General features: G+C 45.5%; 1 protein-coding gene across 6 annotated transcripts in view; it reads right to left on the bottom strand.

The window, feature by feature from the left end:
• fars2 (phenylalanyl-tRNA synthetase 2, mitochondrial) overlaps nt 1–15390 on the bottom strand; it is an 80120-nt gene that overhangs the window by 21378 nt on the left and 43352 nt on the right. For all 6 annotated transcript variants that reach the window (XM_088012887.1, XM_088012881.1, XM_088012884.1 and 3 more), the window contains 2 exons: nt 4305–4465; nt 1142–1299 (listed from right to left, as the gene is read on the bottom strand). In XM_088012887.1, the coding sequence (XP_087869013.1) occupies nt 1142–1299; nt 4305–4465 (319 nt within the window). The remainder of the gene's footprint in view (nt 1–1141; nt 1300–4304; nt 4466–15390) is intronic.

Raw genomic sequence — 15390 nt, 5'->3', positions numbered from 1 at the left:
AGAGGCTGAGGGAACCTAGTGGCTGAGGGAACCTAGAGGCTGAGGGAACCTAGTGGCTGAGGGAACCTAGAGGCTGAGGGAACCTCGGCGCTGAGGGAACCTAGAGGCTGAGGGAACCTCGGCGCTGAGGGAACCTAGAGGCTGAGGGAACCTAGTGGCTGAGGGAACCTAGTGGCTGAGGGAACCTAGAGGCTGAGGGAACCTAGAGGCTGAGGGAACCTCGGCGCTGAGGGAACCTAGAGGCTGAGGGAACCTAGTGGCTGAGGGAACCTAGAGGCTGAGGGAACCTAGAGGCTGAGGGAACCTAGAGGCTGAGGGAACCTAGAGGCTGAGGGAACCTAGAGGCTGAGGGAACCTCGGCGCTGAGGGAACCTAGAGGCTGAGGGAACCTAGTGGCTGAGGGAACCTAGAGGCTGAGGGAACCTAGAGGCTGAGGGAACCTAGAGGCTGAGGGAACCTAGAGGCTGAGGGAACCTCGGCGCTGAGGGAACCTAGAGGCTGAGGGAACCTAGTGGCTGAGGGAACCTAGAGGCTGAGGGAACCTAGAGGCTGAGGGAACCTCGGCGCTGAGGGAACCTAGAGGCTGAGGGAACCTAGTGGCTGAGGGAACCTAGTGGCTGAGGGAACCTAGAGGCTGAGGGAACCTAGAGGCTGAGGGAACCTCGGCGCTGAGGGAACCTAGAGGCTGAGGGAACCTAGTGGCTGAGGGAACCTAGAGGCTGAGGGAACCTAGAGGCTGAGGGAACCTAGAGGCTGAGGGAACCTAGAGGCTGAGGGAACCTAGAGGCTGAGGGAACCTCGGCGCTGAGGGAACCTAGAGGCTGAGGGAACCTAGTGGCTGAGGGAACCTAGAGGCTGAGGGAACCTAGAGGCTGAGGGAACCTAGAGGCTGAGGGAACCTAGAGGCTGAGGGAACCTCGGCGCTGAGGGAACCTAGAGGCTGAGGGAACCTAGTGGCTGAGGGAACCTAGAGGCTGAGGGAACCTAGAGGCTGAGGGAACCTAGAGGCTGAGGGAACCTAGAGGCTGAGGGAACCTCAGCGCTGAGGGAACTTAGAGGCTGAGGGAACCTCGGCGCTGAGGGAACCTCGGCGCAGAGGGAACCTCGGCGCAGAGGGAACCCGCCCCGCCAGCTGTCCTACCTGGGGTGAGTGAAGTCGTCCACCAGAGTAACTTTCTCCACCAGGTCTCCGCCCACCGAGCGAACCAGATCGTAGAAGTCGTTCTCCGTGAAGCGGTCGGCAGCGTCCGGCAGCCAGAAGGAAATGTCGTTGTGGAACGGCGGGTATTTACTGAAAGGCTGGAGACACAAACAGCGACATCACTTCCTTTCCGGTTCTGGACCAATCAGAACGTTTTTGTTATTTGGTTCTGGTTCTGTTCGGTTCTCATCAACAGAACCAACAGCCAGCCTCCAGCTCAGTTCTTAATAATCTGCCCTAAAAATATTCCTTTTATTGTGAACCAATAAAATATTGGAAATAATTTTATTAAATATTTATTTAAAAAAAAGTAAAACTCAGATTCAACAAACTATTTTATACATTTTGGCTTGTTTAAAAAATTGAAATAAAAATATTAGCCCAGCCCTGCAACTTTATCATGTTTTAATTTATTTATCCAAACAAAAAAAGAACAAAGTCACATTTTGACACCAGGAACAAATTTAAAGACACAGGTTTTTTAAATATTAGTCATATTTCTTTTTAGCTCACATTTTCTGTAAATATGACAATTTGATACTATTATTGTTTCTTTAAACAATTATTCTTCTTATTGCTATTTTAATATTATTAGTATTTTTGATCACTATAGTAACAGACAGTAATGATAGTAGGATTATAATCATTGTTGCTAAAAAGTTTTTAAACATTTTCTCACAATTTAATGATTTATTTTAGTTTCTGTTAATTTTGCCAAATCTGATCTAAATTCTTCCTAAAGTTGATTGTGCTTAAAGCTGGAACATTTCCCCATCGTCCAATAAAGTACATTTTAATATCTGTTTGAATAAAAGCAGCTCTGTGTTCTTGGATTTTATTTTTCCCTCAGAAATGATTTGAATTTTATTATATAAACTTTGTTTCAGTAAAACTCGTGTTTGTTTTGGATCTTATTGCTGGTTTTAGCAGAAACATCAAACTGGTCCCAGTTTCTGCAGAATAATAATTCATATCCAGGTTCAGCTTCTATCACCTCTTTCACTCAGAGGGTAAAAACCTTCAAAGGTTTTTAGGTTTTCTGGCTGCAGGAGTTTGGGCAGTTTTCTGCACAGTCAGCGTTTCTGCAGTGGATCCATTCATTAGGATCTGCTGAGTCATCAAATCTCTGGTTGCATCAATTAATCCTGAATGTATAAAAACAGAAAGGAAACGCAGAACTGAGGAGAATCAGAGACAGCAGGAGGAACCTGTGTGTGTGTGTGTGTGTGTGTGTGTGTGTGTGTGTGTGTGTCCAGCGGTTTCCTGCGTGCCGTTTGGCGCTCGCCACTCATTACTCAGGGCGGTTCTGACCCGGGCAGCAGATGAGCCGCGGTCCTGTCCCTCTGGAGGAACCGGGTCATTAATGAAGCCGGGGGGACAGGAAGTGGACAGCGCGGCTCGTCTTCTGACCTCTGACCTCATCACCTCATCGGTTTGTTTCGATGCAGAGATCAGATGATGATTCAGAGCTGCTGGATGTTTTCTGCTTCCTCTGTCCCACCTTCATCCCTCCTCTTCCTCCTGATCTCCCCCCGCTCCTCCCCAGACCCCCCTCTCTCCTCTCTGCCCTCCAACAGTCACTTGAAATGTTCCTCATTAGTGAAGACGAGTCGACAAAAGCACCTTTAGCAGGACGGACTAACCGCAGAGTGAACCCTCTGCTGCTGCTGTGTTATAGTGTGTGTGTGTGTGTGTGTGTGTGTGTGTGTGTGTGTGAGTGAGAGAGAGACGGTCGGCTGACTGCCCCCCCACTGTTCAGATGTTTTAAACATGAAGTCAGGAAGAGAGAAAACAGAAGAAAACTAAAGGAAACCAGGAAACATCTGGACTGACTGGACCACAGGCTGGTTAACTGACTGGTTACTGGTTGGTTAACTTGTCAGCTAGTGGTCAGTTACTGGTTGGTTGACTGGTTGATTACTGGTTGGTAGGCTAGTTAAATACCCAGCCTTTCTTTCTCTGTGTTGTCCTAGCAACCAGTGTGAAATGTTCCTGACCAATCGTCTCTCAGGTCTTTCCGTCTCGCTGCTTTGGTTGGTTTGTTGTGAAGGATGAAACTCAACATGACTGGATGAAAAACTGAAAGTTTTGCTCATTGGTTACATCAGCAGGAAGTGGACTGATCTTCTGGTTGAGTTGATAAGCTATTAGCAACAGTTAGCTTAGCACTGGTTGTTAGCTAAACTGACATGTAGGACTAGTTAACTGGTTTATTAGTTTATGGTTACTGGGTTTAGGATTTAATGTTTTGGATGTGTATGTTTAGATAACCAAGCAAAACTTTAATATTTAATTAAAATCACATAAAGAATGGATTTATCCATTCTTTATGGTTTGTAACTGGGAACGAGGTGATTGGTTGGTGGGATAGTTTCAGTTTGCATGTTGGTTCAAAGGCTGGTTAGGAAAAGAAAGCTTTTGTTTATGAGCTATTGGAGGAGGGTTAGTTACAGAAATGATCTGTAGTTAGCAGGTTGGTGGTTTGGTAGTTAGCAGGTTGGTGGTTTGGTAGTTAGCAGGTTGGTGGTTTGGTAGTTAGCAGGTTGGTGGTTTGGATCGGTCTAGCAGCGTTGGGGTCCGTCTGGTCCAAACTGGAAGCCTCTACTGATGGATGTGTTTTCACCTGATCTGGTGTTTTTGTACTGATCAACATTTCTCCTTCAGAGACGAAACATCATGTTTAGCTGGTGTTTGATCAACAACCAAGAGATTCAGCAGATCAGTCAGACAATGCAACATAAAAACTCCTCCAAATGTCTGCAGGAGATAAATGTGCAGCTAAACAGTGATAAAATATTAATATTAAGATCCTTAGAGGACGGTCAGTTTGTTACGGAAACCGTCTCTGATTGGTGAACAGGAACTTCACAGCCTCTCCTGTCTCAGTTTAACGACGGTGATCAGATAAAGACGGTGAGGAAGAAGTCAGAAATCTAAAGAAGTTTTATCAGAAAACAAATCAATGCTGCATGAAACCTGTTTTTATCCAGGGAACATTAAGACCTGAACAGCGCTGACATAAGCAGCCTCCATCTCAGTCCAATGCCCAGAGGAAAGGTTCGGCAGGACCGTCTGGAGGCTGCCGGCCGCTTTGTGTCCGTACCTGGAAGCAGATGGGCGTCTGGATGTCGTCCACCCTGAACTGTTTCAGGAATCGTTCGTCCCGACTCCAGAACAGCCGGATATCCGGGATGCTGTAGAGGATCATGGCCAGACGCTCCAGACCCAAACCGAACGCCCAGCCCAGTTTGTTCCCAGCACCCGCTGAAAACACACAAACACAGAAACTCAGGAGGCCTGAGGACGAAACCACTTCACCACTGTTCTTCTTCTGTGGTACCTTTAACCTCAACACTTTAACTTCTGAACCAGCTGATGTTCAGATTAGCTCCTTAAAACCAACACGTTTCCAAGCATCTTCTGCCTTCAGGCCAAAACCTCCAGCAGTTTAGTTTAGTTTTGCTTTGATGCTTTTTGAGTATCGAATTAGAAACGGCAAAACTTGACTTCAAGGAATTTCACTAAAAAGTTTTACAATTGTTTGAGGCGGTTCTGGACTTTCCCAAAAAATATTAGTCCACTAAAGCAGAGACGGAAACACATTAAGTAAATAAGTTCTGATGTAGCAAATGCTGAACCGGACCTATGGACCTGGACCCTGGCCCGGACCCTGACCCAGACTCCTCAGCGCTCCAGTCTGCAGGTTATAATCAACAACATGGCCGCCGGTCGGCGACTTCATATCATCTAAATGAAGCTCTTATTGCTGCGCCTCAGGCAGAACAATATTCCAGCAGGGTTCTGATTTTTCCAGAACTAAAGCTCCTCAGCTGCACCGCGGGGGGTCAAAGCAGAGGGCGAACGCTCTGTGGAATAAAGGATTATGGGTAAATCCAAGGATTTCAGGCGAGTTCGGCCTGGGACCGAGATGAGAGGAAGACGGTTTGTCTCAGAGGGACGAAGACTAATCAAGACAAACCTGCTTCCTGCAGACCCGCCAGGAACTAAAACTGACAAAAAGCTGACAGAACGAAAAACTGACGGAGCCTTTCAAGGTTCTGATGTGAAGATTATCTAATTAAATCAGTTAGAAGCTTTTATTGGATCAAACGGAAACCGAACTGTTCAGCAGGAATAAAAGCCACTAAAGTGAGTGAAATATAAAAACTCCTGCTGAAACAGTAAGGCTGGCTGAACCTTACTGTTAGTGAGACGGACGGTAAGGACGGAATAATGGATCAATAACCAGATGGATCAATAACCAGATGGATCAATAACCAGATGGATCAGTTGATGGATGAGTCTAACTCAGTCCTGAACCTCCTTGACATTTTTGCAACCAGAATTGGTTGTTTCAATATTTTCTGTAGTAAATAAAGAAATCCTGACCATTTCATTCACTCATACACTCAGTCTGCGACTGTGAAGAGCCATGGTCATGTGGTGACAGAAAGGCAAAGTGTCATCAGGATAGAGAATAACAATCTGAGCAAAGTGACCGTGTAGACACTGAACAGAAGTGGTCTGGGAGCAGAGCCTTGGGGAACGCCACCGGCACCATAAAGCCGTTCTGGAGCAGGATCTGACCCATTCCAGTTTAATGATAACAGACCAAAGAGTGCCCGCTGAAGGATGACCTGAGTAAATGCACACGTAGATTTTAACTGATTCATTCATTTATGAGAAAATAAATGTCCTAAACTGAATCCAGTGGAAAATTATCCAAATGAAGCCATTTTTATAGCAGACGAGGCGTTTCTTTACTCCTCAATAAACCATAAAACTTTTTTATTCACAATTTGAATTATTACATCAGAAATGGTTAATGGAAACAGCAAAAATAAGAATTAACTTCCTAAATTTCCCAGAAAAGTTTTTCCAATTGTTTGAGGTGATTTTCGGCTTTTCCGAAGAGTTAACGCGTTAAACGGGAGACGGAAGCTAAGGAACTGAAGAAGTTCTGCCATAGCGAACGCTGCCATCTACTGGTGGGTCGGAGCCTTACCACAGGCTCCAAACTCAAATTTCAAAGTTTGTTTAAAGATCGCAGAAAAATTAATGTAACCATGACGACTGATGTGATTTTATGATAATAAAGCAGCTTTCTGGCAGGAGCGTCTGTTTCCTCTAAATGCTGAAGTTTTTACATTTTTGACACTTTAAATTTGAACAGAAACTTCAGGAAGACGATCAAGTTTCTGTTTGATCAGCTGAGCAGAAATCTGCAGGAATAATGAGCTGGAGGAGGAGAGGCGTAATGTGTGTGTGTTCTGCTGATAGACACACACACAGAGGGAGCAGAATCACCTGAGTTGATTGGAAATGGTCCGTGCACATAAACACAAACTGACTTCCTGCTTCACATCCTGGCCTCGGAGTCGGACCAATCAGCAGTCGGGGAAAGCGGTTTGTATGCTAATGAGCCAGGGGTCAGGAGGTCACAGTTAGAAATCTTCCTTTCCTCCTCGTCCTCCTGGTTCTGTTTGTCCTGATGAGTGTGTGGCGCCGTTACGGAGGATTGGCAGCCACACACACACCGCCATAACACACACACACCGCCATAACACACACACACACCGCCATAACACACACACACACCGCCATAACACACACACACCGCCATAACACACACACACACCGCCATAACACACACACACACCGCCATAACACACACACACCGCCATAACACACACACACACCGCCATAACACACACACACCGCCATAACACACACACACCACCATAACACACACACACACCGCCATAACACACACACACCGCCATAACACACACACACCACCATAACACACACACACCGCCATAACACACACACACCGCCATAACACACACACACCGCCATAACACACACACACCGCCATAACACACACACACACCGCCATAACACACACACACCGCCATAACACACACACACACACCGCCATAACACACACACACACACCGCCATAACACACACACACACACCGCCATAACACACACACACACCGCCATAACACACACACACACCGCCATAACACACACACACCGCCATAACACACACACACACACCGCCATAACACACACACACCGCCATAACACACACACACACACCGCCATAACACACACACACACACCGCCATAACACACACACACACCGCCATAACACACACACACACCGCCATAACACACACACACCGCCATAACACACACACACACACCGCCATAACACACACACACCGCCATAACACACACACACACCGCCATAACACACACACACCGCCATAACACACACACACCACCATAACACACACACACCGCCATAACACACACACACCGCCATAACACACACACACCGCCATAACACACACACACCGCCATAACACACACACACCGCCATAACACACACACACCGCCATAACACACACACACCGCCATAACACACACACACCGCCATAACACACACACACCGCCATAACACACACACACCGCCATAACACACACACACACCGCCATAACACACACACACACCGCCATAACACACACACACCGCCATAACACACACACACACACCGCCATAACACACACACACACACCGCCATAACACACACACACACACCGCCATAACACACACACACACACCGCCATAACACACACACACACCGCCATAACACACACACACACCGCCATAACACACACACACCGCCATAACACACACACACACACCGCCATAACACACACACACCGCCATAACACACACACACACACCGCCATAACACACACACACACACCGCCATAACACACACACACCGCCATAACACACACACACCGCCATAACACACACACACACACACCGCCATAACACACACACACCGCCATAACACACACACACCGCCATAACACACACACACACACCACCATAACACACACACACCGCCATAACACACACACACCGCCATAACACACACACACCGCCATAACACACACACACACACCGCCATAACACACACACACACACCGCCATAACACACACACACCGCCATAACACACACACACCGCCATAACACACACACACCGCCATAACACACACACACCGCCATAACACACACACACCGCCATAACACACACACACCGCCATAACACACACACACACACCGCCATAACACACACACACACCGCCATAACACACACACACACCGCCATAACACACACACACCGCCATAACACACACACACACACACCGCCATAACACACACACACCGCCATAACACACACACACACACACCGCCATAACACACACACACCGCCATAACACACACACACACCGCCATAACACACACACACCGCCATAACACACACACACCGCCATAACACACACACACACCGCCATAACACACACACACCGCCATAACACACACACACACACCACCATAACACACACACACACCGCCATAACACACACACACCGCCATAACACACACACACACACCGCCATAACACACACACACCGCCATAACACACACACACACACCGCCATAACACACACACACACACCGCCATAACACACACACACCGCCATAACACACACACACACCGCCATAACACACACACACACACACCGCCATAACACACACACACACCGCCATAACACACACACACCGCCATAACACACACACACCGCCATAACACACACACACACCGCCATAACACACACACACACACACCGCCATAACACACACACACACCGCCATAACACACACACACCGCCATAACACACACACACACCGCCATAACACACACACACACCGCCATAACACACACACACACCGCCATAACACACACACACCGCCATAACACACACACACCGCCATAACACACACACACACACACACACACCACCATAACACACACACACACACACGCACACACACACACACACACACATCCCCGTCAGCAGCAGAAGCTGAGTCTCCTCTCTGCCAACCGAATGTCTCAGAAAATCCTCACAGATTCCAATAAACTAAAGCCAAACAGAAACTTTGCCGCTTATGGAACCGAAGGAACAAGGAATCAAGTGGGAAACCTCCAGATGTTTGTTTCTGCAGAGCAAACGGATCCGGATCCTCCTCAGACTCAGGAATCGGGCCGCAGCATCAATCTGTCGGTGAATCTCAGGTTTGGTGAGTAAAGCCCAGATTTACGGAGCTGCAGCTGCTTTTTATGCTGCACGTCTTAAAAGCAGCAGAGGCGCCATTTAACTGGTAATGGGAGGTTTACTGGTGTCAGACTGGAGTTCCAGTTTGCATCCTGACAGTCGTTCTTCACATCTGAACAGATTGATCAGGGGTTTCCACGGTAACTGGCTTTACGACGTGCGGTTCAGAGTTTGGGTCGGTTTATTAGCCGACGTTTAACGAAGAAAAACTCAATCAGTCGGCTGCTTTTAACGGAACGACTTCTGGTTTTACAGGGATTTTTATTCACAAAGAAAGAACTGAACGATTCAAATCACCAGAATGAACTGAACGATTCAAATCACCAGAATGAACTGAACGATTCAAATCACCAGAATGAACTGAACGATTCAAATCACCAGAATGAACTGAACGATTCAAATCACCAGAATGAACTGAACGATTCAAATCACCAGAATGAACTGAACGACTCAAATCACCAGAATGAACTGAACGATTCAAATCACCAGAATGAACTGAACGACTCAAATCACCAGAATGAACTGAACGATTCAAATCACCAGAATGAACTGAACGATTCAAATCACCAGAATGAACTGAACGATTCAAATCACCAGAATGAACTGAACGATTCATATCACCAGAATGAACTGAACGATTCAAATCACCAGAATGAACTGAACGATTCAAATCACCAGAATGAACTGAACGATTCAAATCACCAGAATGAACTGAACGATTCAAATCACCAGAATGAACTGAACGACTCAAATCACCAGAATGAACTGAACGATTCAAATCACCAGAATGAACTGAACGACTCAAATCACCAGAATGAACTGAACGACTCAAATCACCAGAATGAACTGAACGACTCAAATCACCAGAATGAACTGAACGACTCAAATCACCAGAATGAACTGAACGATTCATATCACCAGAATGAACTGAACGACTCAAATCACCAGAATGAACTGAACGATTCATATCACCAGAATGAACTGAACGATTCAAGTCACCAGAATGAACTGAACGATTCAAATCACCAGAATGAACTGAACGACTCAAATCACCAGAATGAACTGAACGACTCAAATCACCAGAATGAACTGAACGACTCAAATCACCAGAATGAACTGAACGATTCATATCACCAGAATGAACTGAACGACTCAAATCACCAGAATGAACTGAACGATTCATATCACCAGAATGAACTGAACGATTCAAATCACCAGAATGAACTGAACGATTCATATCACCAGAATGAACTGAACGACTCATATCACCAGAATGAACTGAACGATTCATATCACCAGAATGAACTGAACGATTCATATCACCAGAATGAACTGAACGATTCAAGTCACCAGAATGAACTGAACGATTCATATCACCAGAATGAACTGAACGATTCATATCACCAGAATGAACTGAACGATTCATATCACCAGAATGAACTGAACGATTCAAGTCACCAGAATGAACTGAATGATTACATGAATGTTTAGAAGTAAGATGATAAAGTTCAAACTGATGAACTCCCAGTTTCATTCTGCAGCCCGACTCTTTCAGCCAATCAGGAAGAAGCACTTTAAGAGGTTTCTGAATCTGGTGATGACATCATCGACTGCATCACGGCGCCATGAAACCAAACCAGGATTCTGCAGAACAAACTCAGATGAAAGCAACTTGTAAAACTTGGTGTGAGAAAAAAAATTAAGAAATAAAGTCAGAAAAAATAAATCTGAACGGATTTTTCCAGTTTGTTCCCTCCAGCATCAAATCAACTCTTCCTCCAGTTAACTCGCCCTCCTCTTCCTCCTCATCATCTACTGTCTCTCTGCTCTTGGTTTATATTTTTCTTGCTGTTTTTCTCTTCCTGCTCCTTCCTCTTGTTTCTGCTCCTCTCCTCCATCAGTCTTCCTCCTGCCTCCTCTTCCTCGTGAACGTTTCCTCCATCGCTCCTCGTGTCTCCTTCCATTCAGCCGGCTCTTCGTCACGCCGCCCTCCTCTTCATCATGCAGGTAGCAGACTTCCTGACCTGTCACTTCATCCGTAACGGATCGGTTGTGATCCACTCCTCCTCCGTTCTTCTTCTTCTTCTGTCTTTGTTTTCCGCCGCTGGCTCCTGGAGCGGCGGATCGGCAGGAAGGCCATGAATCAGAGAAACGGAAGCTTCCTGCAGGAAGAAACCAGCTTCCTGTCTGAACTGGTTCTGCGGGACATCTGAACAGTAAACCAGAACAACCAGTTGGTCACTGGATTGAAGACAGAATCACACCAAGCCACCACCTGGTGCCTCTGGTAAGGCTCAGAGCCACCAGTGGATGCCCCGACCTTAAACGACTGAAATCTTTTCAGGAAGTTATTTCGTCATTTCCATCAACGTTTCCTGAAGCGACAAAGTGTAAATCCAGTTGGGTGCAGAGGAACAGGAAGTTCAGCCATTAGACTCAGCAGCAGCATGAAGAAAACATGTCGACACTAGAGGGCGGCGCCACTAACACCTTCCTGTTTCATCTCGTTTCTGAGTTACTGAATGCCTTTCAGAATAAAAGCTCCAACAGGAAGCTGGTCCATCCATCAGCGGCGGTTTCAGACAGCTGCTGTAGCGAAGCAGTTAGACGTTAACAGGAAAAGCCTCGGAGGCTCGCCGCCTTGCCTCGCCACGCCGCGCGCCGCTACACACTCATCCGTCACCGTTAGCAACAGCCAGCAGACTATTGGCAGCCTCAGCCGTTCGGCTGCACCATGATTTATAGATGGAGACTCAGCAGCTGCTCGCCGGGACGTAAACACGACCGCAGGGCAGCGCGGGGTCCAGCAGACACAAACAGGAAATGGATGTTTTCTACAGAAACATCAGAACGAAAATCATCGTCTGCTCAGCAAAGGTCACCTCTCTGTCTCCTTTAAGACGCATCATTGGTTTACAGAAAATACTCAGGAGACTCGTCACTTCAGTGGAATAAACTTAGAAATTAGACTTTAATGAGTTTTAAGTGTGAAACCAGAAACGTGTCGACGATTTCCTGACTGCAGCTGATTTTAGCTCAACGTTTATATTTGAATCTGTTCAGACTGAAGGAGTCGGTTAGCTTCTCTGAGCGAGGGACTGCTCCTACAGGTTAAAGGTCAAGCTTTTACATACTACTATAAAACCAGCAACATATCAGTGAGAAACCACAGAAAAAACCTGCATCAATAACCCAGAATATGCAATATACCTAAAATATGAAATATTAGTTCTGTTCTTACTAAGACGTTAACTGTCAACAGCTGGGTCACTGCTGCCAAGGTTCAGTTAAAGCTCAGAATGAACTGGAGCGGTTACAACTAACTAACTAACCAACTTTGACCAGTCAGTACACAGCAGAATTCAATCCACTAATCCACTAATAGTGGAGCTAATTTTTAGCATAGCACTTTAGCACTTTTGCTAACGCTTAGCGCACTTAGCTTTTTCTTTTGTAAAGCGCTAATTTACTTTATTTTTCTGTAAAGTTTCTCTTGAATAAAGTTTGAAGTTTTTATTATTAACTGTTAGGAAATCTTCAAGTAGCCAGGTGTTTATATTCATGCTTTTATTTTGAAGGGGGTGAAGACGCAGCAGTTCTGTTTCCTGTCCTCTCCATTTTTTCCATCAGTAACTTCAGTTAAACCAAGAAACAAACAGGAACAAAATAAAACAGAGTGAGGAAAATAACATGAACATATAACAACAACCAAGGATGTCACATTAAATTATAATGTAGATGTGTAATTACAAACTTGGCCCACTTGAGGGCGACGTACTATACTGTATCAACACGGTTGAAGCTAAGTGTGTTAGCATTAACTGCTACATGCTATGTTGATACAGCGCCTTAGCACTAGTGTAACTGATGTTTACTAGAGCCTTAAGCTAGAACAGTTAACATTTTAGCTAACAGTTAGCTGACGCTAACCATGGAAACCTGACATCGACCTTTAAGACGACGAACAGCTGATGTCTCTAATCTGATCCCACATGATGAAGATTTGTCCACTGAATCGGGTCAAAGCCTGTTGGGAACCAGGGAATCTGAGCACAAATGTTTGTTTTCTACTTTATTAAAATACAAAATGTAACATAAATCAAGAAAACCTGATATCTTAAATTCCTACCAATCTCACCAGAAGCCATTAGCAGGTTTGAATCAACCAGAACCAGAGGATCCTGATTATCCCAGTATTTCCTGAACCGGCTGCTGAAGCTTTGAGGAATGAGATTCAGTTCAGAAACATTTGGTTTGACAACATGTCTGCGCTCAGAAACATGAACTGCCCCCGAGGAGCCGGCGCGCCGCTCCATCAGCGTCCAGTAATGAATATGGATCACCATGGAAACAATATACGGGCGCAGCAGCGCCTCCTATCAGCCTCCTGCATTAGTTATGAGGTCAGCATAAATTATGCAGCGTGATTAGTAGCCAGGCAGCACTCGGGTTCACCCCGGCGCCTATAGATCAGAGTGCAGGGGAAATCCTTCACCAGCTGCTCGTGTTGTCAGATGCTTCATAACGGAGGTTCACAGTCGGGTTTGAAATGTGACGTTTTCTAAAGTAAATACAGTTCAGGTGTGATATTCAGGTAAAAACTGGATGTCAACATGAAGTCTGATTCACTTTAACATTTTACCGACATTTGTGAAGTTCTCCTATTGGAAAGAGGATGCACATCAGGATCAGACGTGTGGAAGTTTAGTTCATATTTAAGAATCATTAGTGATGTTTGTGATGGTAGGAACGCAGATCCGTCACAACCATGAGCTACTCTGATCAGAAAATAGGTCAGGATGTCAGTTTTACTCTCAGTTTCAAGAGTTTAGCATCCAGAGGTGAGTGAGTGTTCATCAGCGCAGAGTGTCTGAATAGTGTGGTGTGAGATTAACTATTGTTGGCATTATTATGAAGTATGACTGGATAATCTATCGCCACTGAATGAAGAACTGAAACATTTTAAGGACAAATGGGTGAAACAGACCAATAACCAGTTTAATAAGTTTTATGTTGTACTGATTTGGAAAAGTGTTTTAGGTGCTTAACATTAATTCATAAAAATCATTTTATCTGACTTACTTTCTTCCTTTCAGCCTTTAAAACATTAAACTTTACATAAGTTTATATTTTTGTCTTTCTGATGACATTATTGTAAAAAACTGATGTTTTGATCGTAACTTTAGACTTTTTATCAAACATTTTTACTGTTTTTATTGTAAGTTTAGATTTCAGTATTTGTAATTTTTCTTGAGTAAAATGTTAAATTTGTTCTGTAGCTGAACCTAGTTTCTAATTTCATAATTTAAAGCTACAGAGCTGGACAACTCTCCCATCTGATCACATTGATATGAATATCAGATTAATCAGGTTAAACTACAGTTTAGGTTATTATTTGTTAATAAATGTGAGTAAAAACTCACCCTGTGGCCGAGGCCTTACAGATTTTATCTTTTGGAAACACATGAATGATGATTTTATTCAGGTAAAGTGTAAATAAACTAAATGTTTAGTTTGACGCAGCAGCTGCTTGGAACAGTTTGGAGGAAGTGAATTTCTCCCGTCATCACTTCCTGTTCCTCCGTTTTCTCCAAAGCCGTTTTCTCCTGCCTGAGTGGGCGAACAAACACTTGACTCATGATTCCTGCTCCATGGTATCAGATTTTAACGCAGATCCCACTCTGATCACACGCTGATGAGTGTTCAGGTGGATGACGCACGCCTTCCTCCTCCTCCTGTTTCAGTGGCTTCGCTGCAGGTGAGCGCGCCGCAGCGATCAGCCATAATTACAGCCGGATTACCGGCAAAAGGCCGGGATTAGGCGAGGTGAGGCGCTGTCACTGCTTAGTGCCTTAACCAGTGTTTAGTGGAGGTTAAGACCCTCCGCTGCTAATCAACGGCCCCTGAACGCCTCCTGAGATTACGGGAGGACTAACGAGGCGGAGAGGTTTACAGAGGAGCAGAGGAAAAGGCAGCGGCGG

Source organism: Poecilia mexicana, unplaced genomic scaffold (genome assembly GCF_051168715.1).
Source record: "Poecilia mexicana isolate PSO_F unplaced genomic scaffold, ASM5116871v1 scaffold_15, whole genome shotgun sequence".
Taxonomy (NCBI): domain Eukaryota; kingdom Metazoa; phylum Chordata; class Actinopteri; order Cyprinodontiformes; family Poeciliidae; genus Poecilia; species Poecilia mexicana.
Note: the sequence above shows the minus strand (reverse complement) of the source record. Positions and strands in the feature narration are given on the sequence as shown.